At 36.7% G+C, this 27,398-nt stretch overlaps 1 protein-coding gene across 6 annotated transcripts in view; it reads right to left on the bottom strand.

The window, feature by feature from the left end:
* Positions 1-1,524: 1,524 nt before the first annotated feature.
* Positions 1,525-27,398, bottom strand: part of EVI5 (ecotropic viral integration site 5) — a 75,095-nt gene continuing 49,221 nt past the window's right edge. For 4 of the 6 annotated variants that reach the window (XM_054165053.1, XM_054165055.1, XM_054165056.1 and 1 more), the window contains 2 exons: positions 24,428-24,523; positions 1,525-4,414 (listed from right to left, as the gene is read on the bottom strand). In XM_054165053.1, the coding sequence (XP_054021028.1) occupies positions 4,121-4,414; positions 24,428-24,523 (390 nt within the window). In that variant the 3' untranslated portion in view covers positions 1,525-4,120. Of the gene's footprint in view, positions 4,415-15,272; positions 15,385-24,427; positions 24,524-27,398 lie in introns of all 6 variants that reach the window. The other 2 variants (XM_054165054.1, XM_054165058.1) reach the window with 2 other exon arrangements.

Raw genomic sequence — 27,398 nt, 5'->3', positions numbered from 1 at the left:
CATGTCTCACATAAATCAATGATTTTTATCACTGATGAAACCAAAGTAACTTCCGCTGCTCTCACAGCAGATTAGAAAAGTAATGGTCCCTGTGAACACAAACTGGAGAGAAGTGACAGTATGCTGTGGTTTTGAAGGCTGGGATGACAAGAGAAATTCCAGCTTTTGAAAGGAGTAGACACAGAATGTCTCTCCATTATGAACAGAAGAAAGTTGAATTAATGGGTTATAGAACACAGACTATGCAAAACAATCTCTGGAACCTAGAAACTTCATTCACTTACACAACAGTATACAATTCTAAGAGTATGCCACATTCTTTTTGGTTTTTTTATAACTGTGAAATGAGTTATTCATTCTGGGAAAGGGAGGGGTTTAATCTGTTCTATCCTGGACTTAGCAGTTGTACCTTAGTCAACTAGTGTCCATGTATGCATAGGCATGCCTATGTTAGCTTGTTTCACTGTGAAACAAACTTCATGCTATACAGAGATCACACTGAACCTCTGTATTGCAGGTTGGTTTTGGTTATTTTTTTCATTTAGTCTCCAGACTAGCTTAATGGTGTTCCTAGGGGATTTTCATTACCCTCTCCACACATTCCCTCCCCCCCCCCCAAATGAGTTACCTTGTATTAGCAGCATATCCAGACTAAAATGTGGGTATTTTTATGCTAAAATATCTTTAGATCATTCTAGCTTAAAATATGTTGTATGAGTAGCAATTTTCACTAAGTCATTAGCATAGTCTCTGATACAGAACAGTGATTACATGAAAAAACCCAGAGAAACACACAGTTCCTTCTGTATTGCAGCTCTGTGAAAGGGCTGAGTACTGATTAAGGTCAGTAGTGCAAGATTTACAAAGTGGGTTTGTTAAATTTGTGCAAACCTGTAGGCAGATGCTTCTTTTGATCACTTTCACAGCAATTTTTTTGTTGTTGTTAATACAGGAAATTTTGCGTACAGATGAAAATTGAATGTAGCGCAAAATACTACTCCATGAATTCTTGTGTAGATGTGGCCTGCATTGAATCAAACATGACCAACATGAATAAAGCTGTGCTGAGCTGTGAATGTAATGCATGCTCCTTAACTTCACAGATGTGCTTTCTCCCAACTAGTCAGGGTCCAAATTTTTCACAAGTCTTACAAACTTTTAATACATTAAAAAAAAAAAAGGAAAAAGGTCTAATCATAAATGCCTAAAACTAAAAATATTAACTTGTTTAGCCTGGACAAATAGGAAAATACTAACACTAAGGCTTCTCTAGCTCTTAAAGACCTTTGATTATCAGATTGTGAAAGCAGAACCACTTCCACTATGAAATATAAAGCACAGTTTACATGGAAACTCTGCATATAGAACAGCTTCCCCAGTTCCCTTTCCTAGTTCACCTGTCTTCTCAGCTGCAGCACTTGCATATTCAACAATCTTAAGTTTTCATGTTTACGTTTGGATTTTCCCCCTTATGCTTTTAGCATTCACACTGAACTCTCACAGTCTGCAAGTAAGAGAAAATTCAAGAGAACGGCAATATTTGTTAGAAGGTCATGCAAGCGAGCTCATGCCACACAGCATAATTAACATGCTTTATTTATTACATGTTAGTAAATAGATTATCTATGCTGTTGAAGACATTATTCTATAATACACACAGGCAAAGAGATTAGTGTCATTTTTTTGTAGAACAGTTGCAGGAAAAGCAAGATGATTTCAAACAGCCTTTGTCAGGTTATCTTCCTAGAATACTCTGTAACTAAGTCTGCTGAAACTGCTGCATGTCCCTCGTCATGTGCACCCTCATCAGTAGGAGATGTAGCTAGTTAGATAAGGAATTTTGCTTTTCTCTTCATATTTTTTAATGCTGATATTCAGTATCAGTATTTATTTTGTTAGTATACTTTAAAAACCACAGAAGTTCAGGAAACAACCCTTGCCAACTAATCGCATTTGCTATCACTTGAACAACAAGGCAGTTATTGCAAAATCATAACACTTCACTGTTCAAACAGACAGGATTTTTATGGCTCTCCAACTGAATTTTGTGCCTACCACTTACTATAGAACATTGCTTTCAAGAGAGACTTGCAGCTGGTATTGATGACAGGCAACAAGATATTTGTCATCTAGCCTCTTGGGCAACAACTATCCAGGTGCAAACACAAGTTACCAGATGTTGATTGGAAGGAAAGAAGGCAACTGTTACTTGTTAGCAAACAAAAGTGCTTCTGATTTGGTTTTGCCTACACTGGATTTCCAACAAGGATCACACAGTTACCTAATCCACCTCAGAGACAGCAATTTTCACAAGCTGTACTGGGAACTTAATATTCATTGGTAGAATGTGGGAAAACTTCTGCTGAAATATAGAAGAAAGTTTGGAGCTGCATTAATTGGTAACTTGGTATTTGTCACTCACCTTTTTTAAGACTGAAATAAGATTGCACCCAGGCAGATAAAATACTGTTGAGATGCCCAGAATGTGCCTTCCTGTCATTCTCTGAACATGTGTTATGTCCTCAGTTGTGCTGTTTCTTTGTAAGGACATATTCAAAGTAAAAGGAAATTCCTAGGACCAGCAGGTATGCTGCAGTATGCTTCCACACTTCCACAACTGTACAAAACTACCTTGCTTCTTGAGGATAGCAAGATGGTTAACATGTGCTGACAATCAGTTCCAAATTCTGCATGGGTTTGTCTTTTGGTCTTACTAATAGAACAGTTCCAAACATTGCTAAAACAAAGTCTTAAAAATTGCTTAATTACACAATAGGGCAATAATAGCTGCCATTAAGAATATTCTTGACTAGAATGTGGCTGAGATGACAACAGAAGAATTTCTTATTCTCTTCAAGAAGCTAGGGTTATTTTACTGGATCTCAATTTTCAGGAGAACATGAAAGCAGAATACTCAGTTACTACTGCTTTTGGGAATCACAGCTATTTAGTGGCAGGAGCGACAGCTTTTTCCTTAGTTGTGCAGTATAAAACTGTAAGATGACTGAACTTGCATACTGCACTAACCATGCCTTCATTAAAACTAACTGTAAGACATTAATAATTTTTCACCTTATTTGAACTGCCACTCTAATCTAGAGCCAGTAAACAACTATGTGGGAACCAAGGGCTGTAGCTTAAAAGTGAGTAAACAGTAAATGCTGCAACCTTGTTAAATCATGAAAAATTTATTTTCATTACATATATATGAAGGTAAAGGATGTCAGTCAATAGTGTTTTGAACAAGCATTTCTGACATGAACCTGTTAGTGTAGCTAGGATGAAACTTAAAGTTAGTGTTTTGCCTTTATTTAGTAATTCATTTCTAGTGTGTATATACAGAATTCATTTTCCTGTTATAATACCAGACACAGTAATATTGCAACATTTACATTCTTCATATAAAATGGTGTCATGTACATTTTCTGTTTGGTGTAGATACATAAATATGTACAAAATAGACATTATTGTAATTAATATATTCAGACCAGGTATTATTTTAGCAACATCAAAAGCAGATGCACATAGAATCTAAGTGAAAATGGTGAAAAACACCTTTATGACATTAGTGACCATTATTCGCATATATGAAGTAGTACAGATAAAGGCTCCTCTTTCAAGCCTTTTGTGGGCATCCAATAACTTTAGTAAAAACAAAAGTAACTGAGAAGCATAAGTATACATATATATACACGTGTCATGATCAGATGGTCTGCTAGGGTCCATCTTGATCACAAACAGGTAACAATGTAAAACACATTTGTTCAGAGCATAAAATATTGCACAAGAGCAGTTTCTTTTGAGGAAAGTAATTCCTTTGTGGAAAGCAAAAATGCTTCTTATGCATTAAAGAAATGGTATATTTGCAGTTTCTAAACCAAGGAACATTCAATAATACTGTCAGGACTGTCATCCGTCAGCTTCTTCCCAGCCTGTTTTATGGCAATGGTATGGCATTGGTAAGATTTGGCAAAGAGAGAAGGCAGATCGACAGCGCATGTTAGTTAGCACTGTCCAAAACAGATCCAATAGTTACCTAAACCAGCTGCGGGATAGTTACCATTATCTGATGTCACCCTTAAAGAAATATGAAAGTCTTCAATGCTAGTCACAGTGATAATCACACAGTAGTAGAGTAAGATTCCATTCTTCTCATCTGATCTGAATTTCCACTTGGAAGGGCACTTTCCTCAGTATCACTGTCACTGCTGTCCACAACTGTATGATCCAAAGCCATCTCACCAGTCCTCCTGTGTAGATGAAAGTTCACCCCACTCTCCTGTATGGAGTTAGCTATAAAATCTTCATCAGAAGAATGAAATGATTCATCATCTCCTGTGAAATGGTTGACAATGTGAATCCCATCAAAAGTGGGTTGGTCTGAGAAGTCTCTCTGGCCTTTTAGACATTTGATCTGTTAGAAAAAGTGGAAGTTAACAGTTAATCAGTGCTGAAGAGTACAGCAGCAAAGCCCCCACATATCCAAGAAGCGTCTCATTGAATTCTTACTGGATTAAATTAAATGTTAGATCTAGAAGTAGCACATCTGATGATCACTTTGAAAATCAGCTGGAATCAGCACAAAGTGACCTCTCACTTCTGGCTGCCTGAGAAGAGACCTTCAAAAATATCTTAAGTAGTACTTGGAACTCTCCAAAATTCTCCTTCTACCCCCAGCATATTTCCATTTTAAGGCTTAATAAACAAGGTACCTAGAATTGCTAAGGACCAATTTCTCCAGGCTACTTATTACATCTTCAATATCACCACAAGGATAGTTTATAGTTAGTTTTCTAGAGAGGTCTATTTGTTTTGATAACATTTTTGCCTTCACTTCTTCCTTCTACAGTTCCATTTTTGCCTTTATCACTTTGCTTCTCACTTGAGAAAAGCCCTCCTCTAATCCCAAAGAGCAGGGTCCCAAGTGAATATTGCCAGCTTGACACACCCACAGAAATAAACCAGAATATGCTTTGTTCTGTCTACTCTGCAAGTGTCTTTTCATTACCCAGTTCAGACACAATGAGATTTCAGATAAAATACAAAAAACCCCAAACATTTTAGTATGGCATAATTTTAAATTTTAAAAGACAATCAAACAAGACAGAAATTACTATCAGACCATGGAGAGATAAAACACTTTGATTTAAAAAGCACTGTAGAGTGATAAACTACTACAACTATTAGTTCAAGCTACTCAAAAGTAGAACCTAAGTCTCTGAAGTCTGACAAGTCCCCTGATAACTTAGTGAAAATAACAGCAAATCACGGAAGAGATTTCTGAGCCTATTTTTCTTCCTTAGAATCTCACTTCTGATAGCTTTTAGGAGAAACTATCTTAGGGTCAGTTTGGCAGTCTAAGAACATTAAGACAGAAAAAAAAAATCCTAAGGATGCAGAAAAGCATTAAAAATGCATTACAGAAACTTCCTAATGTCACTCCCAAAGCTTAAAACCAAAGATGCACCAAGTGCTGCTTTATAAGTGACTTTTCATAGTAACATCACCTGGAAAATAAAAAGAAGAAAAAGGCTTAAGAGCTTCTTAACACAACTCTCTTTAATGTTTCAGAAATCTGAATAAATATTCACTTTGATTCATAAAAAGTGTGTGCAGGTCCTTACTATTGATACCAAGTTTTACCAATTCATTTGGGGAAGAAGGAATCTTTGTACTTACATTGGGCTTGTGCAAAAGGTAAGAATAAAAAAGGGGGTGGCAAGTAGTCAAATCAGATGTTAACAGCTCCAGCTTTTAATGGGTATCAAAATGTCTGTTAGGTATATGAGTACAATCCATGGATCTAAACTTTAGTTGTAACTACACACACTAATGTTAGTTTTTGTATTGTCTTCACATGCGTATAGGCTGCAATTGGGTTTTTTTTAGGAACTTGCTTGTTTAAAGGTAAGCAAAGCAAAAAAAGTGCCTCATACTTGCACAGTGTAATTGCAGAGGTAAGCTAAACTGGCTTATGCCAAATATTGGATACTGAACAGCAACACCTATCTGGAATAAATTGTTACTAGCTTATATACCTAGATAGAGAAAGCCTGATACAGAGATTCTTGTGTTATTTACAAATACTATTCCTAAAAATATCCTGCTCTATGATCACATTAGCTGCCCCATGAAGTTTCCAAAACAGTTACCATATTTAGTCACTAAGTAAATAAACCAGAAAAATGAACCAAAACCCAGCAATTTCTCTCCACTCTCACCACACACACAAAAAAAACCCCAGCCCCAAAACACTAACCCTTTGCTGTGCAAGTGACTGTGAATTTCCTATTAAAAGTAACAAATTACATGCGTTTAGGTCTGAAGAGTTAACTCATTGGGTCAGCCTGGAATTATAAAGCTGATACTTTGTTAGCTGTTTTGAACTTTCAGAAAGCCAAGCCAATGACTTGGCTGAAGCTTTAAACATATGACACCTTTAGATTAATGTATTTAGGTCAAATGACAAAACCATGGCCTCATGGTTTTAGGCAGCAGCATTTTCAAACACAAATGAGAGTCTGCGGAAGATGCTGTTGGGGGAAAAAAAAATCATGAATAGACACAGCTTTTGCCAATTCCTAAAATCAGTCTGGAAAACAGTGTGTTGTTATCTTTTGTTATTCTAATAAAAGGGTGTAAAACCTGTGACCTAGAAGCACTCCTTTCGACCTGCAGATTTACATTTGCCTCCTCTTATTCACAATTACTCCTCACATCCAAGGAGAACCAGATTTCTAGGACAAAACATGAACATACTGTAGAGAATGTGACAAGATTATCAGAGGTCCTGTAGTTCCATAGTGTCTCCGTCTGCTTGAAAAATGGCCATCCCAGCCAGAAGCACAAACACATGGTAGCACAGAATTTGTCTGTATTATAGGGATTGACAGGCTGGATAGCAACACTGCCAAAAAGGACAGTGGGTCCTGAGACACAGGAGGCTAAACATAAACCAGCAGTGTCCCAAAGCAGTGATAAAGGCTAATACCATGTATGAGGCTGTATTGACAAGGTCATAACCAGTACAGTTACATAGGAACTAGCTCTTATCTGGCACTCCTTAAACTGTACCTGTTCTATTCCACACTTGCTACCTCACTCCTTCTTCAGTACAATATACTCACGAGTAAATTCAGTGGAGAGGCACCAAGACAGGTAGAGGGGCAGGAGTTTATTCTTTAAGATAGAACTGTTTCTTTACTGACAGAAGAGACATTGATCATAACACAAGGTTGTCTTTGAATATAAAGAGAAAGTAATTGCTACAAGGCTAGTTAAGAATTAGAACAACTTGTTCAGAAACTGTCAAGTCTCCATCCAGAGCAGCTTTCAACAACCAACAAAGCCCTAAGCAACCTGTTCGGAATTCAGTGCTGATCCTGTTTTGCACAGGAAGTTGGGCTAGAGGCCTCCCAGGGTCCCTTCCAACCTGAAAAAAGATTACAATTCAGTGAGATGTGCAAAAAGCACGGGTGGTGGGATGCATACTGCTGCTCTTACGGCAGCCATTTTGAGTCCGGGAAACTGAAATACTTTGCCCCTGCCAAAATTACTGCACCACTTGAAAATGCCATTTGAATCCAAATGCCTTTACATTAAATGTCAGTTCGTTAATTTATCACAAAATCTAGTTTTCAGCAGAATGTTACTTTTGGTTTACAGTTAGAAATCTTTCACTTTCATCTTGTAAATACTTGTTATTTTTTCAAGTGAAGATAGAATTGGATTTGGATCTTAATTTTTCTTTGTTGTTTACCATAAAATTTGATGAAAGCAAATAATCTTCAAGAAATCAAACATATCCAATAGAATAGGTTGGAAACAATTGTGCACTGTTTCCAGTTTTGTGTACTTTCAGAGCTGAAAATACTTCAGGGGCACCTCAATCTAACTTATTCAGGAGCATTTTTGAAGGAGCCTGATTATCAGCCATTTCTGCGGTAGCTGAAAGGCTTTGTAACATCCTGTAGACAGCACAAACTCCAATGTAATTGCACACTAGTGGCTAATACCACCTTAGGGCTGTAAACTAGAGGTTTCTTAAAATGACAAGTTTTTATTCTCACATAACTTTAGAGTTTAGCAAGTGAGGCACTGTGCTTCTAATAGAAAAAGCAGCAGCTTTTTTCAAGATGGGAACTTAAGAAGTGTCTTACGGGCTCAGGGCAATAATCCATCAGCCTAATATTCTGTCTCCAACAGTGACAATAGGACTTTCATGTTGCTTTGTTTTTAAAGGAAAGCATGTGAATATGACCAATTTTTGCAATCCACTCCCTTCAGATTTCCAAGCACCCAATCACTTGTCCATAAAATGTTGGGAGCAGATTGGAGAGTGCACCTCTTCCTAGATTTTTAACATGTTAGACCAGGGCATTTTTCAAGATCTGCTGTCCACTTCCACAGCTTCCTATGGCAGTAAGTTCCAGAAATTACTTTGGTTTAAACTAATCTCCTACTTATTTCAGGAATTGCTCCGAAAAGCAGTTCTGCAATCATGATTCTGAGATGTGAAACACCTCTCAGCTTTCTGAAACAAATGAGTCCCAAGCCTTTTTAGCCTCCCCAGATGAGGTAGTGCTCAAGACCACAAATCATTTTAGCTGCTCTTTAATTCCCCCCATACTTTTAAACTCTCTACATCCATTGCCAGGTGCAGAGACCAGCCATGCACCAAGGTTTTGTACTGGCAGTAAAAAACCCTTTTATTTTGTTTTTAATATACTTCCTACTGCCGCTCAACATAGTCCTGTTTGGTTTGGGTGCTGCTGCACACTCAGCCAATGATGTCAGAGGACCCTGAGGTAACTCCAAGATATCTTTCCTAATTTGTAACTACCAATTCTGTGTTTGTCATGGTATAGATAATGGTTTAGATTTTGCAATTAATCGATTAACCTTCTTCACATTGAGACTGTCATCTTTTTAAGGGACACTTCTTGAGATTCTTGTTGTCAGTATTTTTATTTGAATGTTTAAAGGGAGCTTCAAATAGGAGGTAAAGTGCTATGTGAAGATCTTGTAATTTGTGTAGTCAAGTCTATGAAGTCAATGGAAAATCCAAAGGAGTTAAAGAGGGAGCATGTGGACCTCACCCAAACACCCTCCAACCCCCTATCTCAAACCTAAGGTCTGCTCTATCCTTACCATTCCACCTGGAGTGAAAAAGAACAGCCCTTTTTTTTGCAGCTGTGTTGAGCAGAGACTTGCATCCCAGAGTCTGCCACTTCTGTTCTCTTTTGTACAAAGAGCCAATAGTGGTTAAAGCTGTTCAGTTTCGGGTCTGTCCCTCCTTCATGTGAGGGGAACCAGACCTCTGTCACCTCAACAAGTGACATTCAAATGAACCTTGACTGTTTCTTAGTGCTTCAGTTTCGCAAGAATCTCAAATCTGATCACATCTGCAAAAAGCCCATGTCTGGTAAACCCACATGTTTTGCTTTTAATTCTCAAATCCAGGTCATATTGCCTAGATGACTGCAGCTTCAACCTAGTTTTCACTACAGTACATTCATGTGGTCTTTAGACTATTTCAAAACATCAATAACATTACATGACCAAAATGTACGCCATCACTAGCCCTCCAAAGCCAGCTGTATCGAGATCATTACTTTGTTTGCATTTATATCCCTTCTTATGCCTAAGGGGTTCAGTATTTTTAAGACAGATTCCATGCTACTGGTGAACACATGAAAATACTTCAATTGTACATACCCTCAAGAGGTAACAGCATCCTTTCACAAATTTAGGAGAGCTGAAAAAAGGCTAACAATCAGATCCTTGGATCTCAGAATAAATCATCTTACCTGATGGTGACTGCCTCATCAAGTCAGGCATGAGGGAGAGACAGTAAAGAGAAATGTAGATGTTTTAGTACAATTCAGAAGTTCTTCCATGTTAAATCATAGAATAGTCTGAAGCTTGCCAATAAATATTTCATCTACTCATGGCAGGATAAGCAAGCAATGCACAAGTGAGATCAAAATATGATAAAAATACGACCATTGCCTTCAGTGAATAGTTTTGGCAAAAGCCAGTATATTAAATTTTTATTCAAATAAAGATAGTGAATTATCTGTGTTTTCACTTCTAGCAAGAGGAATCTAGAACTCAGAGTTCCCTCTTTGTCTCGTTCTTAGCAACAGTAGGCAGTCCTAGTAAGATTTCCTGATTAAAACCCAAATATGAATCAAAAGAAAACTAGAATGTTGCTGAAAGTGTGATCTAACCACCTTTAGTTGAAAAGAAACAAGTCATAAGCATTTTCAAATACCTGTCTATAATTCAGAAAAATATTGTCTATTTGGCAACATGAAGTATGAAGTCAAGATCTAATTACAAGCCAATTAAAAATACCTGTTATGATCTATTGAACTGGAATCACATTTAACATGAATAACAGCAATTTAATTGGTGTTCCTAAAAACTCCACATTCCTTCTCACGTGTAACAAGCTGACTGCTACATATTGCTGCCCCTTTCCCATTGTGATGAGATCACTCCAGTTTAGTACACTATCACTTCTCTAAAATAACTCCTGTTAACCTCTTTTGGAAAACCACTTATCTCAGAAAATGAAGTAGTCACAGCATCTCAGATTAAATTAATGGAAAATGTGTTATTATTTGGGACACGAATATCAGTCCAGACAAATATTACATCCAGTAGAATGCAGAAGCATTTCTTCTGCACATGACACAAAAAGAGCAAATGATGTAAAAACTGCAGGCCTCTTCATGTTACTTTCCCATTCTAAGGACACAAGCAACTCCTGAGATATCCCAAGCTTTCTGAAGCCCATTTTTAAACAGACTGTTGTACTTCAGTGAGTTGCATTCATACCGAAACCATTTCAACATAAACACTGCACAAATGGAGACACCAGGAGCAAAATGAATAGCTGCAGAAACTAATATTAGCAATCCGCTGCCTAAAACAATTCTTAGCAAATTTAAGGGCTGAACAGAAACTCCATTTGCATTTTAACTAAATTTCTCCGACAGAATCAGCATGCTTACATGAAAGGGACTGCTAGGCATGCATTGAGACAGAACCATATGAGAGCATTTTAATGAAAGCCACTGTTCATTAATCTTCAAGTGTGAAGAGTCTGAGATTTAAAAAAAACAACCCAAACTTAAGTATTGTTCAGCACAGCCTGCAGTAACAAAAAAGAGTTTAAATGCAAAACTAAACCAACTTTAAAGACATTCTTCATTTTACTCAAGCATGAGTCAGTTTTCACCTGAACTTGTGGATCACATGCAACAGAGAAAAATATAATTTTAAGAGCTTTCTCAACTGATAGCTCTCAAGATTACATATAAGACTACATCAATGACACACTGCATATAGTACGATCTCATTCTTTGTTTAGAAACAGGGACGCATTCTCCAATGAATTTAAAAAGACATTTGAAAAAGATCTGTTAAATTATAAATGTCTTCCTGTATTAGACCAAAGCTCAAAATGGTGGCTTTTATTTCAGTGTCAGTGAATTTCCTATTTCACTTCAGTTAACATTGAGTTGTTGTTTTTCTAAAGGCTTAGCTATAAGTGCAGCCATAATTAGGATTATTAATCTGTGAAGAACAGTCATAATGCCAGACAACGGTCATTCCCAGAAATCAGTGACAATTCAAGAGGCCCAAACCAACCAGACTAAATGGATGCTGAATCCAGGAACTCCCTTTTACTTCTTTTCTTTTTCCCATTACCCTATCACTGTTGTCCCTCCTGAAGAAGATGCCCTACCTGATACAATGGACTCACTGAAAGTTAACAGCTGAGAGGGACTGTAGGGGCTTCTCTTCCCTGAAATCCAGATCTCATTCTGAAGCCATTTTGGATTATCCAATGCTGTATTTACCTCTAGAGATTTTAAAACTCAATCAGAATACAGGAAATGCATTTGTTGCTTTCACAAAGTGGTGGGGTTTTTTGTTTGTTTGTTTGGGGTTTTTTTTCTTCTAAAATGTTAAGATTAAAGCTGTTCAGAATAACTTTGAGTCTTCTCTCATTTCCTGAAGATGTCCTGCTTCAGTCTAAAATCTGACTAATTTTGAAAGGGACACAATAGACAATTACATTCTCAAACAGGAAGTGTTACTATGCTGTTCTCTTTGCTGCTCCTTTCCCCAAGATTTAATGTCACCTCAACATTTTTAAAAATCGCTGCAAAGTAGCTGGATTCTGTCGAAACCCAGGTGTTCTCCACATTCTGATGGGTTGTTGTAAAGTCATAGACATAAGGAGAAAAGGAAGCACATTTCAAAATGCATTAAAATCTGTGGAAATTTGTTTCAGAAAAGTTTAGGTGAACTACAGTTTTTTATATTTGCTTGAAGTGTTTGCAGGGGAGGTTGGACATAAATGAAACAAATGAGCGTCGTTAAGCAAAAATCAAGCAGAGCAAAATTGCTCTTTAACAAAAATAATGCAGAGTATCAAGGTATTGTCATTTAAGAAAGCAGGAAATGTCTTGATCATGCTCACAAATAACATGTGAAAGCACTGCGAAACGTGCTTGCAAACTTGCTTCCTTTGCTTAGTAGTCAATAAAATCACTATTAATCACTATAAAAATATAATTTCTCATGGAAGGTTTATTTTTAAGATATATAATTTTGTCTTTAGTATCCTTTCAGTATGGAAAATAAATTCCTCATTTCTAAGTTTTCACCAGCAGAAGTTTCAGTCTGATAAAAATGCCAGTTTTCAGGCAGTCTAACAATGACCTTTGAAATGAAGTTGTTAGCCAATTCCTACAGGAACTCATACCAGAAAAAAAAACACAACACCCAACCAAATCAGTTGACAAACATTCTTGGATGACTTGGTGGAGTATTTGGCTGCTTATTTTGAAGTATGATAAATTGAATCTGAGATAAAAATTCCTTTGATTTGTTAGGAGTTTTAGGACATGCAGAGAGAAGGAAAGAGAAAAAAAAAAAAAAGGTTTACTTTCATGGCAGAAAAGTTCAAAGAAAGCAGATTGGCAGTATAACTTAATGCTAGGAAGACCATATTATACACCTGAACAGACCTAGGCTGCTTTTTTTCAGTTGTACCAATATGGCTGATATTCTTAAAAGATACAAACCCAAATAGTCTCTGGTCCAAGATTGTTTTGATTTGTTTGGGGGTTTTTTCGTGATCTATAGTGAGATTAAAAGCAATACTCATGAAGTACTAAAATATTAGATGGATCTCATGATTAGCTCTTTAGAATCCAAGCTCATGTATGTGATTAACTACTAAATTCTCCTTATAAAGGAAAGAATCATCCTTGGTTTTGAAACTTGTACATTTAAAAGGGTGACCCAGAGTAGTATACTGGTATGCAACCTGAAATATTTATCTTAAATGAACTTTACTGACTAGGCAGAGTTCAAACCACTGCAGCAAGTCATAAGTGAAACAAGCAAAGAAGCAGCATGAAATTTCCAAGACTGAGTCACTTCAGGATTCTGGGGGTTTTGTAAGCGCTTACATATTTGGCCTCTGTTTTAAACTACAAGCTTCTCTAAGTCATAGTCAGTCTTAGAGTAATACAAAATGCTTCACAAAATCCCTAGGAATGCCAGGAGGTTTAAATAAAATCTATTAAATAGATTAAAAGAAAGTTCATGTCCAGCTATTTATTTCATATTGCTCTGAATGTACTCCTACATTTTCTGACTTAAAGCTTTTAAAAGAAGGGGTGAAGTTTTTTATCACCATTATCAGTTGAAGAGCACTTGAGCCAAAACCAAACATTATGTTAAATATATGTTGTATATCAGTTTTACCACAGATGAGTCTGCTGTATTGTAAACGTGACAAAGACTACAACTAGCAACAAGTGTTCAGACCAGAAGGTTTCCAGTGAATCAGAACAGGAAAACAATAAAGCGATCAATGGGAGGTCATGACTTTTTGATCACTGCACTATATGGTTAAAGAATCTGGTTTTGATCTAGTACTGTGTAATCAAATTAAAACCTTGAAGTTCTGTATGATATATGCATTAGAAATAGCAACCGCACTAAGGAAGTACTCAAATTTAAAACTATTTTCAAGAGAAATCAGTCACTGGTAACTTAAGCCAGATTTTATCTGCTAACAAGATTGCTGTAGTGAGTATATGCAATTCCAAAAAGGCTTGAAGCTGACTTAGTCCTAGGAAGTTTCATAAAATAGGTAGTTGTTAGGTGGAAAGTTCCCAGAAACTCCTCCTACAAGAAGTTCTAAAGGAAGTATTTATTTGGAGTGAGGACATAGCAACAAAATTATTTTAAAACAGCAGCATGATCACGCCAAATGTACTACAGTTATCACATCCAAGGAAGGGCCTAAAACTCAATGCTCCTTCCCCCTAGAGCATGCATCTGTAAATAAAAAGAAGTTACTGCAATCTCAAGCTTTAACTAGAAGGTACCGTCTGGTAGAGAGACTGAAAATGCAGCTATTCTAGGCAACATTTACAGGAAATGATCACTTTGCACTTTTACTCTCTCCTTCTCAAGCAGGAATTAAACTCAGCATTTTAAAATAGACAAATTAACATTTATTTTATGCCTCTGATTGCAGAGATGACTTCTGTCTGTGCTAGCTGCCACTCAGAGTGATAAAAGAAATTGGGGGGGGGTGGTGTTTCCACCACATAAGCACTGTTTGCATCTATAATTTTATAGAGGCATATTACAAGCTAATACATAGCATTCCTCTCCTCGAGCTTGTTTCTCCCATTCATTATCACCTATACATGGTTAAAAATTTATTTTTGCAAGAAACATCAACTCAGATAAATCCAAGCCAGCAGAACCTCAGTTCCTCCATTTTTCAAATCCCAAAACTTGACTTATAGGCAGAAACCTAGGACAGACCCTAACATAGCTCTAATTAGTACAACAGACAGGTCACACAGCTGCAACACTCAAGAGAAGCATTATTGCCATGATAATGAAATAATTATCTATAATCAGTTTGCTCACTTTGGCAATCCAGACAAATAAGACTTAGTACAGTTTAGTGTAGCTAGCTATATTCATGTCTAACCCTGCAACCAAGAACTAGTAAATTGTTCACTAAGACAGATGTGGAGCTTTGACACAGAAGGATACAGTCAATAAACAAGTAGGTAAATAAATAAATAAAAAGTGGAAATGTTTGTAAAAAGGACAAGCACTGGTTTTCATTGATTTTACTACTCTGTCAGCAGTGTCAGTGAAACAGTTAAGATTCCTACCTAAAACTGATGCCCTCATGGAAGTGAGCAAAGTCATACCTATTTCCATTTGAGGACAGCTTACATCATTGACCTGGTTACACTGTTCACATTTAGAGGTTTCCTCCACTCTCATGAGACAGAGAACATTACTTTGTTGACAGTGGTGTTCCTGTGGGGAAGGGACAGGAATGGACTGATGCCAAGATGAAGATGTAATTTGTGGCCAATGGAGTACCGTCATCACAGAATCAATCCTACCTTCTTGGGGAAGTGTAACATATCTGTGTTAGTTATGGTATGAACACTCACTGAAAATAAATGGAATGAAACAACAGAAGTTCATAACATACCCAGGGATTCCATTGTGCAACAACACTTCTGCCTGTTGACTGTTTACTTAAGCCCAATAAAACTAGCTTTAGAAACTGAAGGCAGGGTAGCTCTACTAGAGAAAGTTACTGGAGAATTAAGACCCTGGTCTGTTCAGTCTAACACTCCTGTAACCACGTTGGTATTATCAAGCCAGTATAGCAACATTTCTTAAGGACAAGATGGGTTAAAGGAATAAAGCAATTCACTTTTCTAAAGCATAGGGTATATATTTAACTATCCTGTGTAGACAAAGCTGCTACATTAGACTGGGTACTTGCAAACCACATGACCTCACAAACGCTATCTTATCACATCACAGGTTCCTCAGACTGACCACAACCACTTAAATCAGACTCTGCCAGCACAGAGACTCTAACTTTGACACGTACTAGTAAAGCAACTACATTTTTAGCTGTCCAGAAGCCTTACAAGAACTTAACTTGTGGGGAGGGAAAAATCTGATGGTCTCTTGTCCTACTGTGCTTGCAAGATATGGTGAAAGAAAAGCACATGATTTATTGTGCTATAAACTTCCACCACAAGTTGAAATGTTTACTTTGTAAATCTGAAGGCTAACATATTTCCTTTCAGGGACAATATTTCTTATCAAGTAAGAAAACATTTATAGAGGACCACATATTTTGGAAGCATTTGTCTAGTACAAACTACCAGAAGGTGTCAATGTGATTGTGGTCAGGATTGAGAAACAAGTGCTTTGCAAGAGTTCATACAGTACTTGTAACAAGTATTACAGTTTCAGTGACTATGAAGTAAGAAAAATGTAAAAAATTACTGAAATAAATCCCACAAAGATTAGCTGGTTTTATGACAGTAAATAAAATGACAGTTGCTGAGAGACAAGTGTACAACACAGAAAGCAAAGTATACACTTCTTCTAGGAAAGGGGGGGAAATAAGCTTGCACCAGACTGAGTAGAAGAGTATGTTACCTATTTCTGTTTCCAAGATACCTAAATGCTGACAAACCTGCTTTTCTTTTTCATTTGCCCATGTGGTCTGATCCACTGCTAGCCATCACCTTATAAATATGTCTTCAGAAAAAAAAACACCACACCACACCACACCACCCCCCCGAAAAAAACCACCAAAAAGCCCATATGCAAAACCAACCAAAAACAGCATTGAATTTAATAATAATTCACTTTCTCCAGTTAATCCCCTTATCCCCATCATGCAAAGCTATGTACAACTCATAGCTTTAGAAGTTGCTTAAAGATGTGCCCACACAACATGATATAGACACATCTAAACCAAGTAGCTAGACACCAGTAGTCCAAGAACAGCAGGATGAAGCTCAGTTATTTATCCTGCTTCTGAATGTAGTCAAGTGGTGCTTCAGATAAGCGAACATCTGATTTGATAAGCATTGAATTTGACTCAAAGGAAGCCTAGTAATAAAATTAACAGAAAAAAGGAATAACACTTCCTGCTGGTATCGCATCATTAAGCCCAGATGCTATTGCTGCGTGAGAGACAGGAGCTAGGAATGCTACTAGAAGTGGCCAACCCACGTTATGCTACTGCAGAGGGCCACAAGCAGCAGCAGCATTTTGTGCTCATCTAAGGCTGATACAGAAGTCATTCAGCTGCTTGGGAAGATATTCCCTCACCTCCATAGGGATACTGACCTGTGCAGAGGACCCAAAGCGCTCACAGTACCATACTGATTTAAGACTATTAGCTAATAATAATTTAAAACCCCCAAGCAACATAAAAAGACCCAAGCAAACAAGCAAGCAAACAAAAACCCCAGACAATGAAAACCTCCAACCAAAGAAAAACAGAGGAAAAACAATTTGGCAGCTTGTAAACACAGCGTACTAACCATTGAAGTTTATGGTATTTAAAACCAAACACTGTTGACATGGTTTAAACATTCCTCCTGTATACTATAGCACACTGAATTTTATTTAGGTGTGGTATCATGTGGCCTGTCTAGGTGTATTTTAAATCCTTCTCTCTGATGGCTACAATTTACTTTCTCTTGTCCGTTTTAGTTTCAGCAGCAAAAGCCCAGAAAGCTAACCCAAGTTCCAAAATACATCCCTAATTCAGCCATATTACCAATTGCTCCTTTAGTCATAACTTATGTATTATTTATCCTCAATTACTTAAAGTGTCTTGAATTTTATTTACACAAGGAAAATCTTTTAAAAGCATAGTATTTAATCTCCAACTTTTATATCTCTTTTCATTTAGACAATCTTAAAATGTTAGCTCACCAGCAGGAAGATCAGACAAGAGATAACACCTATATCAGAATCTTACTGACTACATTAGGTTCTTAAAACATAATATTAGATCCATTCCCAGATAAACTATGTGTATGTGGGATGGAAGAGTAGTAAGGTAGTCACTACTCCTTTGAATAGCCATCAAGCTTGCAGATACTGAGAATAGGAAATACTTTTACAGAAAAGCCCTATCTTCTGCACTGCCAATATTCCAGAATTTAATCACCAGAATTTCACTTAAAGTTCCTATTATAAAGCCTTTTAAAAGCATAAAAAAAATATTTCAGTGTAATAGTAATTCTCCAGTCATCTGTCATCTTGTTTTTTCCATCAGCCATTCTGAAACACAGTTCACATGGGCAAACTTGTAGGTTCTCTAATTGTTGGAACAGTGTACTACACTATCATCAAGATTTTACATTTCATTCAAATACCAACAGCGTGGGCATAATGATTTGTGCATTAGAAAACAATCTCACCCTTGATTTCTCCCAAAATGCTTCAAGTAACTACCTGATAAAAGTGTATGGCATTGCAAAGGAACAGGTAGGAGAAAATTAGCTCTGTATTCTGTGCCTGGCATTGGTCTATAGCAGATGACCAGGAAAGAATGGAACAGTAGGCAGTAAGTAGCACTACTTCTCCAGAAAGTTCTTCCCAAACTTCAAGTAGCCCATTTTTCAATCATACACAACACCTGTGCATCTCCAGGGGTCCATCCCCACCATGAATTTAGGATGTTACTTCCCACCACCCCCCCCAATCTGTGCCAACACAGATTTTAGTATGTGGAACAATTTTCTGATCTAAAGGAATTTCATCTTTCAAAGTTGCAAATATCATAGCCTCATGTTTTTCAGTAAATCTCCAGTTTAATTTGAACATCATAATTCTTGCACTGGAAGAACACAAATGCTCCCTACCCATCTTCTTCATCTTACAGTCCAAATATTTTTTATACCACCCCCACTTCCACCCAGAATATTTTTAATGTAAAAAATACCAAATAATTTGTCAAACCAACAAACCAACCAACCTAAGCATCACTAAGCTCTGATTATTCTTTAGCTGCTTCCAAGATAAAAACAAATATGGGATCCCTCAAAGTACAGGAAACTCTTGTTAAAATTAATTTTAAAGACCTATCTTCAACATCCATATTTCTGCTTCCTAAGGAGAAAAAAAAAATCTATGCTAAGTGAAGGATGTAGAATGTTTCTGCATGTTGCTGTTTGCCTTCATAAAGCTGTCCCCTTACACAGATGGCAAATAGACAGTAGAATGGAATAAACAGCCTCATGGAATAAAATGCTCTGCAGTCCCAAATTGTGGAGCTGCTTGTTCTGCGGACTCAAATATGTATTAGGTAGAATTTAGCTTGTAATACAGGAAAGGTCATAAAATTCAAACAAATCTACATTGGAAATACTGCAGATAAATAAGGAACTGAAATTTAAAAGTAAACCAAACTGAAAGCATTCCAAGAGACTCAAAAATCAGCTAGCAGTATGACAAAGACAAACTTTACAAAGTTTCACTTGAAATACAATTTAAACTTAAGCACTTCAGTCCTAAATCACAAAGTCTGTAAGACTGGAAACCACTTGCTTTTGTCTCCAAAGGTGTCTTGTGGTCTGCCAGCGTAGTTTGTGGGTAAGCACGTCAATTCTAATCTTTTGTACCACTCCTGTAATCTAGGTAACACATACAAGCCTTGCAACATCCAACAGGAAGCAGAGACAGCTGCTGTGTAATATACATAAATCGACTGCATGTACAGAGGGATAATGCATGAAATGCAGAACTTCAGCAGTATATAAATCATTTAATTCCATTCAGTTTGAATTAGTGGCAAACTACAAAGACGCTTTCTTTTCGCAGTATGTGATTTATGTAGAATTTAGTAACAATTAGTTCAAGATTTATCTTTGTCAGTTTTTCTTACACCTTCACTGAATGCAAACTTGTAACACTCCAAACTTCCTATGTATTCTTTTCCACATAAAGTAACTGTTTTAATTCAGTGCTACCTACTAGAACTGTGTAACAGGAAAAATGAACAGTAAAGATGTTTCACAAAAGTTGCTTTCACTTAACATTTAGTGTCTAAACAAAGGCAACTTCTGCGAAGTATGAGCACTCCATGTGCAGCCTGAAAGTATGTAACCCAAGTCTAGCCGTGCCATTTACGTTACATCAGATAAAGCACATTAACTGTAAGGTCAAGTGACAGAGTGTAGCGCTCACCAGACCTTATTTCTTGTGTCAAAGATGGGGCAACCAAGCTTGTGTACTTACTGATAAGAGTAACAAAGTTGCTCCACAGAAACAGCAGCCTGTCAGGGCTGCACAACACAAAAGCATTTTAGGTTAAAATACTAAGCCATATGTTGTCAAGAGTGCTGCAGAGAAACCTTTTGAAAGTGGATGGGGAAAATAAATAAATAAATAAAATGCAACAATTAATTTAATGAAAATATCAAAAGGCGATATGACAAATTTCTGAAAAGGCAGAGTGTCTAAGTCTAGTGCACATTAAGAGTTCTGGAAAAAAGTTTACCTCATAGCTTCCTCTTTGTGACCATTCTAAAAATTTCAGCTTTTTACACTAGTTTCTGCCTTCAGAAATAAAGCCATAAGGCATAAGCATCTAACAACTTTGTGACCAAAGAAGCAACTTGGTCAGTATGGAAGAAAGTGAGTGTAGCACTCATCTGACACCAGATACATATAAGATTAACAGGACTAGCTATTGGCTAACAAGAAATACTGCAGTCTCTGAGTATCCTTCCATTATGCACCAGCTGCTCTTTGAATGTTGACAGGGTGTGTAGAACTCAGCATTTTAGATAGTAATGTAAATTATGTTCATTATTTTGATTCTAACCCATATTTGGTTACTCAAGTTAGTGCAAAGAAAGTTACATGTGAGTACAATCTAAGATGGTGTGTGCAGAGCAGATGTCTACTGTACAAGTCTTGTAACCATGTTCTCAAAGCTCCAGATTTTGTCTGTTTGCTCTGGGCAAGTGTTCATCAAATACAAGTTTAAGACCTACTGTGAAGAAGTCAATATACAATTAGGCTTATCACACTACAAAAAAAAAAATCAACTGGTTAGGTATGAAAGGAACCAGGCAGATATCTTGCTAGAACAAACCAAAAATCCAATACAGTAACTCCACTTATAGTTATTTTATTTTATTTAAAGGTAACAGAAAAGGAATTACCTCTCACTATTTAATTTACCTTCCACATTTAACAGCAATGTGCCTCATTGGCTCAGTTTCGAATGCCATAGTACCAGTTTCCAACATGGGCAGTTTTACTCAGTAAATGAAACACAAAAACTTGACTTTACTACAAATAAGTCTTCTTATAACATAAGCTGAAGACCAACTGTAGCATTACTATTCCTAGGTGAGTAATATAAAAGCAGCTGAAGTGTATTCTTTAGGCTGCAAGCTGCACCATATTTAAGGTGCATTCAAAATTTTGAGCTCAGAAAAAGAAGTTATTTCAATAGACTCAGATTGCAACAAAGGGCAAGTAGTTGGAAGTTTTTAAAAGTGTTAACAAAACCTTTAAAAATTAAAATGAATAACTTGAATATATTGAGAATACTGATATGTAGCTGATTTAACCTATCACACTGGGATGGGACCGAAAAATATCTTAAATCTGAGGGTCAAACTTTCCTCTATTACAAACTTAAGAGGTGTTACTGCAGCAGCCTGTTGCATCTGTGCTTCAAGCAACACCACCTCACCACCTCAACCACACCTTTTAGTGAAGAGAATTCAGCTTTAGATCTCAGGCAGTGACATCCTCTTCAGTGTTGTCTGGTGCTCCTCATTGGTGTTCTAAGGTTTGCCCTGAATGTGGCTACTAGCCTGGTTTTCAAACACTGATGGAACAGTAAACTTCTGACTGGAATTCTGCAATTAGGATGAATCATGTTGTTGCCGTATCTTGGTACCATCACCATCTGATGGACTGTATCACAGAACTGAATTAATAATATCTAGCTCCTCCAAGTTCCACTGATATGGGAATATGCATTAAAATTCTGGGCCAAAGACATGAAGCAGTGTTTTATCAGAAGGCCAGAATATGGACTTATGTTGCAGTAAATATGCAGTAGTGGAGAGGAAAGAAAAAAAGCTTCAGTAAGTGGAATCAACATTGATGGCCACAGCATAAGATTTAATCTTGTTTCACACACACCCATCCCACCCCTATCTTCAACTATAACATTTGCATTAATTATGTCCATTTTAAAGGTTCCACGATATTAGATGGTAACTATACAGTCACCAAGAACTCTTTTCCTTTACCAGTGCCTTTTACATATTAACCAGTTGGGAGGTTGTGGTCAGCATGTCACATACACCATCACCCTATCTTCAGGAAGATGAATTTGCAAATTTGTAACGCTTTCCTCAGGTTTTGCGGAAGTAGAATCAAAAAGCAGCTAACCAAAGAGCAAAGAACATGGTCATTAATGGATCTACATATAAAAACACTTCAATGCAGATCTAAAAAAAGTTACGTTATTTAATCAATACTGACTAAATTATATTAACATTTAGCAGTTGAGGCCAAACATTCTTCTCTCTCCCTACTGCCATTGTACTCAGACGCTGCTGTTTCAGGTTATCACGGCAAGCAAAGTTCTTTGCTTAGCAGCTACGTTAATATGAGACTTAATTGTTATTTATTAGCACAAACTTACCCATAAGTACTACATACATTTCAGACTTAACCTTGCGTTACCTCAAAATCAGCTCAGAATGAAGGATTGCTGTGCCTGAAATGTAAGTTTTCCTCCAATGCTTTTATTTTAAAACCAAACAAATATATATGCAACCGTAAGAGGGAAGAAAAAAGAAGCAATTAATAAACAAGGACTTCCAGGCTTTAAGAAACTCTATGTAAGGGAGCATTCATAAACACTGCCAAGGTAGAATATGTCTACTACATAGAGAGTTTCTTCCTACTATTTCTATTTCTCCTAAAATAAGATACTTTCCTATACTGTTTACCTAGTTTGGAAATGAAAATTAAATTATAACGAAGCACACGTGTAGAAGAGGAGGGTTCATTGAGATTTGTCTAGATGTAACTGTTTAGGAATCACTAATATTCCTCATAAGAGTATCATTGTTCTGGGAGTTAATGAACCTCATCTTCATTCCAACCTGCACATATCAGCTTCTACACAAACACATACACAACTGTACATCTTCATGACAAATGAGTCGCTCAGCAGGGCATATGACAAACGTTTCTATAAATGATGCAACAGCTTTCCAACAGGAATTCTACTTTTCCACCAAATAAATTATTTCTTTCCTTTTAAATCTACACTGAGCAGAGGAAGATATCAGTACAGTGCCTTATTTATTCATAATGCAAAATAAATATCTGGCTTTCTTGGAATTCTACAAGCAACTTACTTTCTTGCAAGGTACCAAGCAAGCTAGTTATTGCCCTTTAATGGAAAAACCCAGGTTATTGATTTTAAATTTGTTTTTAAGTGAACTTAATGATTGCTAAAGGTGCTGGACTAATGGCCACTAGAGACTATCCTCAATCTATAGCATAGAGAGCATGCCAAGATCCTCCACTATGTTATAACTCCCAAGGGACTGGTCCTAAAAGGTTGAATCCACTATGACTGTTAGCAAAACGCTATCTAAACCTAAATGAAGAAAGGATGCATTCGTTTAACAAAGGCAGAAAAGGTAACAAATAAATAATTAGGTTGCACTGCTCTATGATACTATGGATTTAAGCAACACTATCAGAGCTGAGTATTTGAAGATGCATGGAAAGAGCAGCAGAGTACAAGGCAGCACATTGCAATCAGGGAGCATTAAGTAAAGACATTTCTTCACAATGCAGGGTGAACCGAAATGAGCCGGCGAGCACAGGAGTTACATAAGCTGTTTCGGGACCTTCTGATTTTTTTTAACTAACAAAGTTACTACAACTATTAGAGCAAGGAAGTTCAAAGACAAATTTCATAGGTTGAAGGTTTTGGCAGTTTACAGCTTAAAAATCTGTTAACTGGTATTAAGCAAGCATCCTTTTTCTTTTTAAGCAATCTCAGTATACAACCACATAAAATTCATCCTCACAACAGCAAGAACGAAAAAAAAAAATCACCTATATCTGCATGTGGACTCCTCTACTTGCACAAATACATCTTATTTTCTAACTAAGTTAGCCTTAAAGTTTGTAGCAAAGACATAAAGGGGCTTATTTTCATGCACACAGCTCCAAATGCAGTAAATGCTACACAGTGAAATGCGATTCACTCATGAAATTAAGGAAAACATGAAGACAGGACATAAATGTTGCCCTCATTTAATGTCAAGTCACATAACTAAGCAATTTTTTGTTCTCTTACATGCATGGATGAAGGAAAAGTGTAACAGTTACTTTTATTGCAGTCATTTAAAATAATGCAAGCTGGCAAAATCAGGTACTGAAGCTGTACTCTTAGATAAGCAGAACTTGCTACAACACAAGAGATAAGAAAAAAAGGTGTGATTAGAGATGGTAGTATTTTATCACTTACCTCATGGTGCAGCTCAGCTATCTGATCTTTCAGTTCTCTGATGTACTGGTTAGAATCAGATTTATTAAGCTGCCCTTGAATTTTCCCTTCTTCTTTCTGTTTTGGTTAAAAAATAAATCTTATTCAGATTATTTATGGATATGCTACATTTTAAAAGAAAAAATCTTGTTTTAACTGTCTGCCTATTTTTGTCATGAACCAAAGCTATTCAGACATCACCCAGCACTTTTCATCGGGTGGAAGTTACAGCAAGTATCTAGGGGCATCAGTGACCGAGCTGACCCACTCAATGCCAACCATGGTACCGCCAGGATGCTATGGAGGAGCAAGGAGAATTAACAAAGCTTCACATGTGGAATTCATATCCAAAGTACATGGCACACACAATTTGGTAAAGCATCCCTACAGAACTATCAATAGGAACATCTTAGTGTACATTATTGTCGCCAACACAAAGTTTTCATTCAGTAACAAGCAATTGACCTTTGTTTCCAAGTGACAAGTAAACAATATAGGACATGAGCCAAGACATGCTACATACAACAAGCTTTTTCTCCCCTAAAAAAAAATAAATTAAAACACTTGAAATATCGTGGTTCATATAGGAGTTCCAGAGAGCATTAAGTGAAGATACATCCTGTAGAAGCAATGCTGTGAAAGGTACAAAGTGCAATCAGCAAGTAAAAAAAAAAAGAAGAACCAGAAATGAAAAGGAACGTGAGATTTCCATCATTTGTCAACCAAATGCAGCTCCTAAGTTTCAAGATGCACACAAAGGTGTCATCTGCACTCTAATGCCTACAAGATTAACTTTCATCTTGTCTCTAGAAGGGAATCGTAATGTGACTGCAGTCAGCTTGGCAGATCTGAGATACTTAACCACTCCACCCTCAATGGAGAGGGCAGCCCATGTTTTCAGCTTGCTACTAGTAAGTTAAGAGCAGCTTTGGTTCTTTTTTTTCCTGAGAAATTTATGAAGCAGCTACCAGGTTTAAGGGACAGAAGCATCTTTATTTTGTATAAATCTTTACCTTGACTGTAAATCACATCATATCATTACATTACAGAAACACAAATATAATGGGAATAACTAGTTCTGCTACTTGTAGCTCATTTTGATGAAGTTTTAATTGTACTTGACACATCCACGATCATGTGCAAACAGAATTTAAATAACTTCAAGAGTGAAAGGTGCCCATTATTCCTAAAAGCTTTAATATAGAGATTCTTTCAGATCACCTATCCGAAATATCAGTAGCAGGACAGAAAACATACTAGAACATTAGTGGAAGGGGTAATATATCACCTTCCAAACCCTTTTGCTGCCTTGAACATTGTCAGTGTTTGCAATCTCAAAGCAATTTACGTAATTTCAGACTGCATTTTTCTTGCAGCAAAATATGGATTATATTACTAAAAAACCCAAGTTCATCATATTTACTATTAAGTCACATCATTTGCAACATGGAGGCAGATCCTTTAATTCCATATTGAATCAACTTTCCAAGGCAGCCTGATGGCTCAACTTCACAAAAAATATTAATGTTAACAACATCAGTAATTATTCCTGTACTAAATAGGGTAACAGACACCCCAAAACCCATCACCTCTCTCTACAAGGATAACTACTGGTATTGGAAGAGCCAAAACAGAAGCAACGTAACCTGTAGACTAAAAATAATGTTGTTTAAATCTGTGTGTAGAAAAAGCTTCACTGCCATCAGAAACTAAGATTCCAGACAAGGAAAATGACCTGATCTCTTGTGGAAGCAGGAATACATGACAGAAATGCTTGCCTACATCCTTTCCCTCTGTTTGAAACCATGACTTTTCCATTTAAGCCTCTTGTTCTATTGACAACAAATTACTATGTAACCATCCACTACAGTATGAGAAAGAGTAAAGAAAGGTTTTACTATAAATGGATGCCACAGCACTTTTAAAATGAAAGTGTGATAAACAGCTGAGCAAACATTCAGACTGAGTTCACAAGAGGACATGAATCAGGCATTCCCAAGACAGTAAAAACTAACAGCAGAAGCAGTAACATTTATTAGCTTAAATTTGGCACTGCACAAATAGCTGAAAGCTATTCCTGTATACCATATAGAGTTGTACACATTTGTTATTTTTAAGCAGGTTTATTTTTACCTTTTATTCCATAACTAATACTGTAAAGTTAATGCAGATATCATAGAGTAATTTGGCACACACATTTGCTCGTGAAAGAACAGACTCTAGCTCAAATCAATTGGAACCGAATGTAAAGCATAAACCTGGCTTGAAAGATCCTCACGGTTAGGAAAGGGTAAATAAGTTTCATGTTTCTTTTGAGAACTAAAGATTTTGTAGTGCTGACAATTCACCAAAATGCATTTAACACAAAAAAGGAATGCTGCAATGTTTTTCTACAAACATATTTCTCAAAGAAAAGTCATGCTGTGACTTCCTCTTGCAACATTCAAAACACTGGAGGTCAGAAGCTGAACCTTTTAACTGGCTGCAACAGAAACCATATATTTCTAACTAAGTCCATATTCTATAAGCTACAAAGTCTGTCTATGGCAGGTAAAATGGAAGGATGACATAGAATAAATTTTAGGACAGAGCCTTCAGAGCCTTCTTCACAACTTCTATTCATCTGTCTGAGCAATAGCAAAGAAAAAGTCTACTTTTTTTTTAATAAGCTAAGTTGATCACATAATTAAATTTATTTTTTTTAAAAGCCACTCATGCAAGTGCAGTAGCAAACCACTGCAAAAAGGGCAGGAGTGAGACACTACAGCATTAAAATGTTTTTTATTTCTTAGTAAAAATTCATCTAATGTTGAGAATAGATAAGTAGACAGATGAAAGTTTACGTATTTCATGCACGTGTTTTATAAAAAGTAGGTTTATCTGTCAAGCAAGTTATCCAACATTCTTTAAAACTGTGAGAAGAGATTGAGAGTTCTCATCAATACACACCTTT

This window comes from Dryobates pubescens, chromosome 11, assembly GCF_014839835.1.
Source record: "Dryobates pubescens isolate bDryPub1 chromosome 11, bDryPub1.pri, whole genome shotgun sequence".
Lineage (NCBI taxonomy): Eukaryota > Metazoa > Chordata > Aves > Piciformes > Picidae > Dryobates > Dryobates pubescens.
Note: the sequence above shows the minus strand (reverse complement) of the source record. Positions and strands in the feature narration are given on the sequence as shown.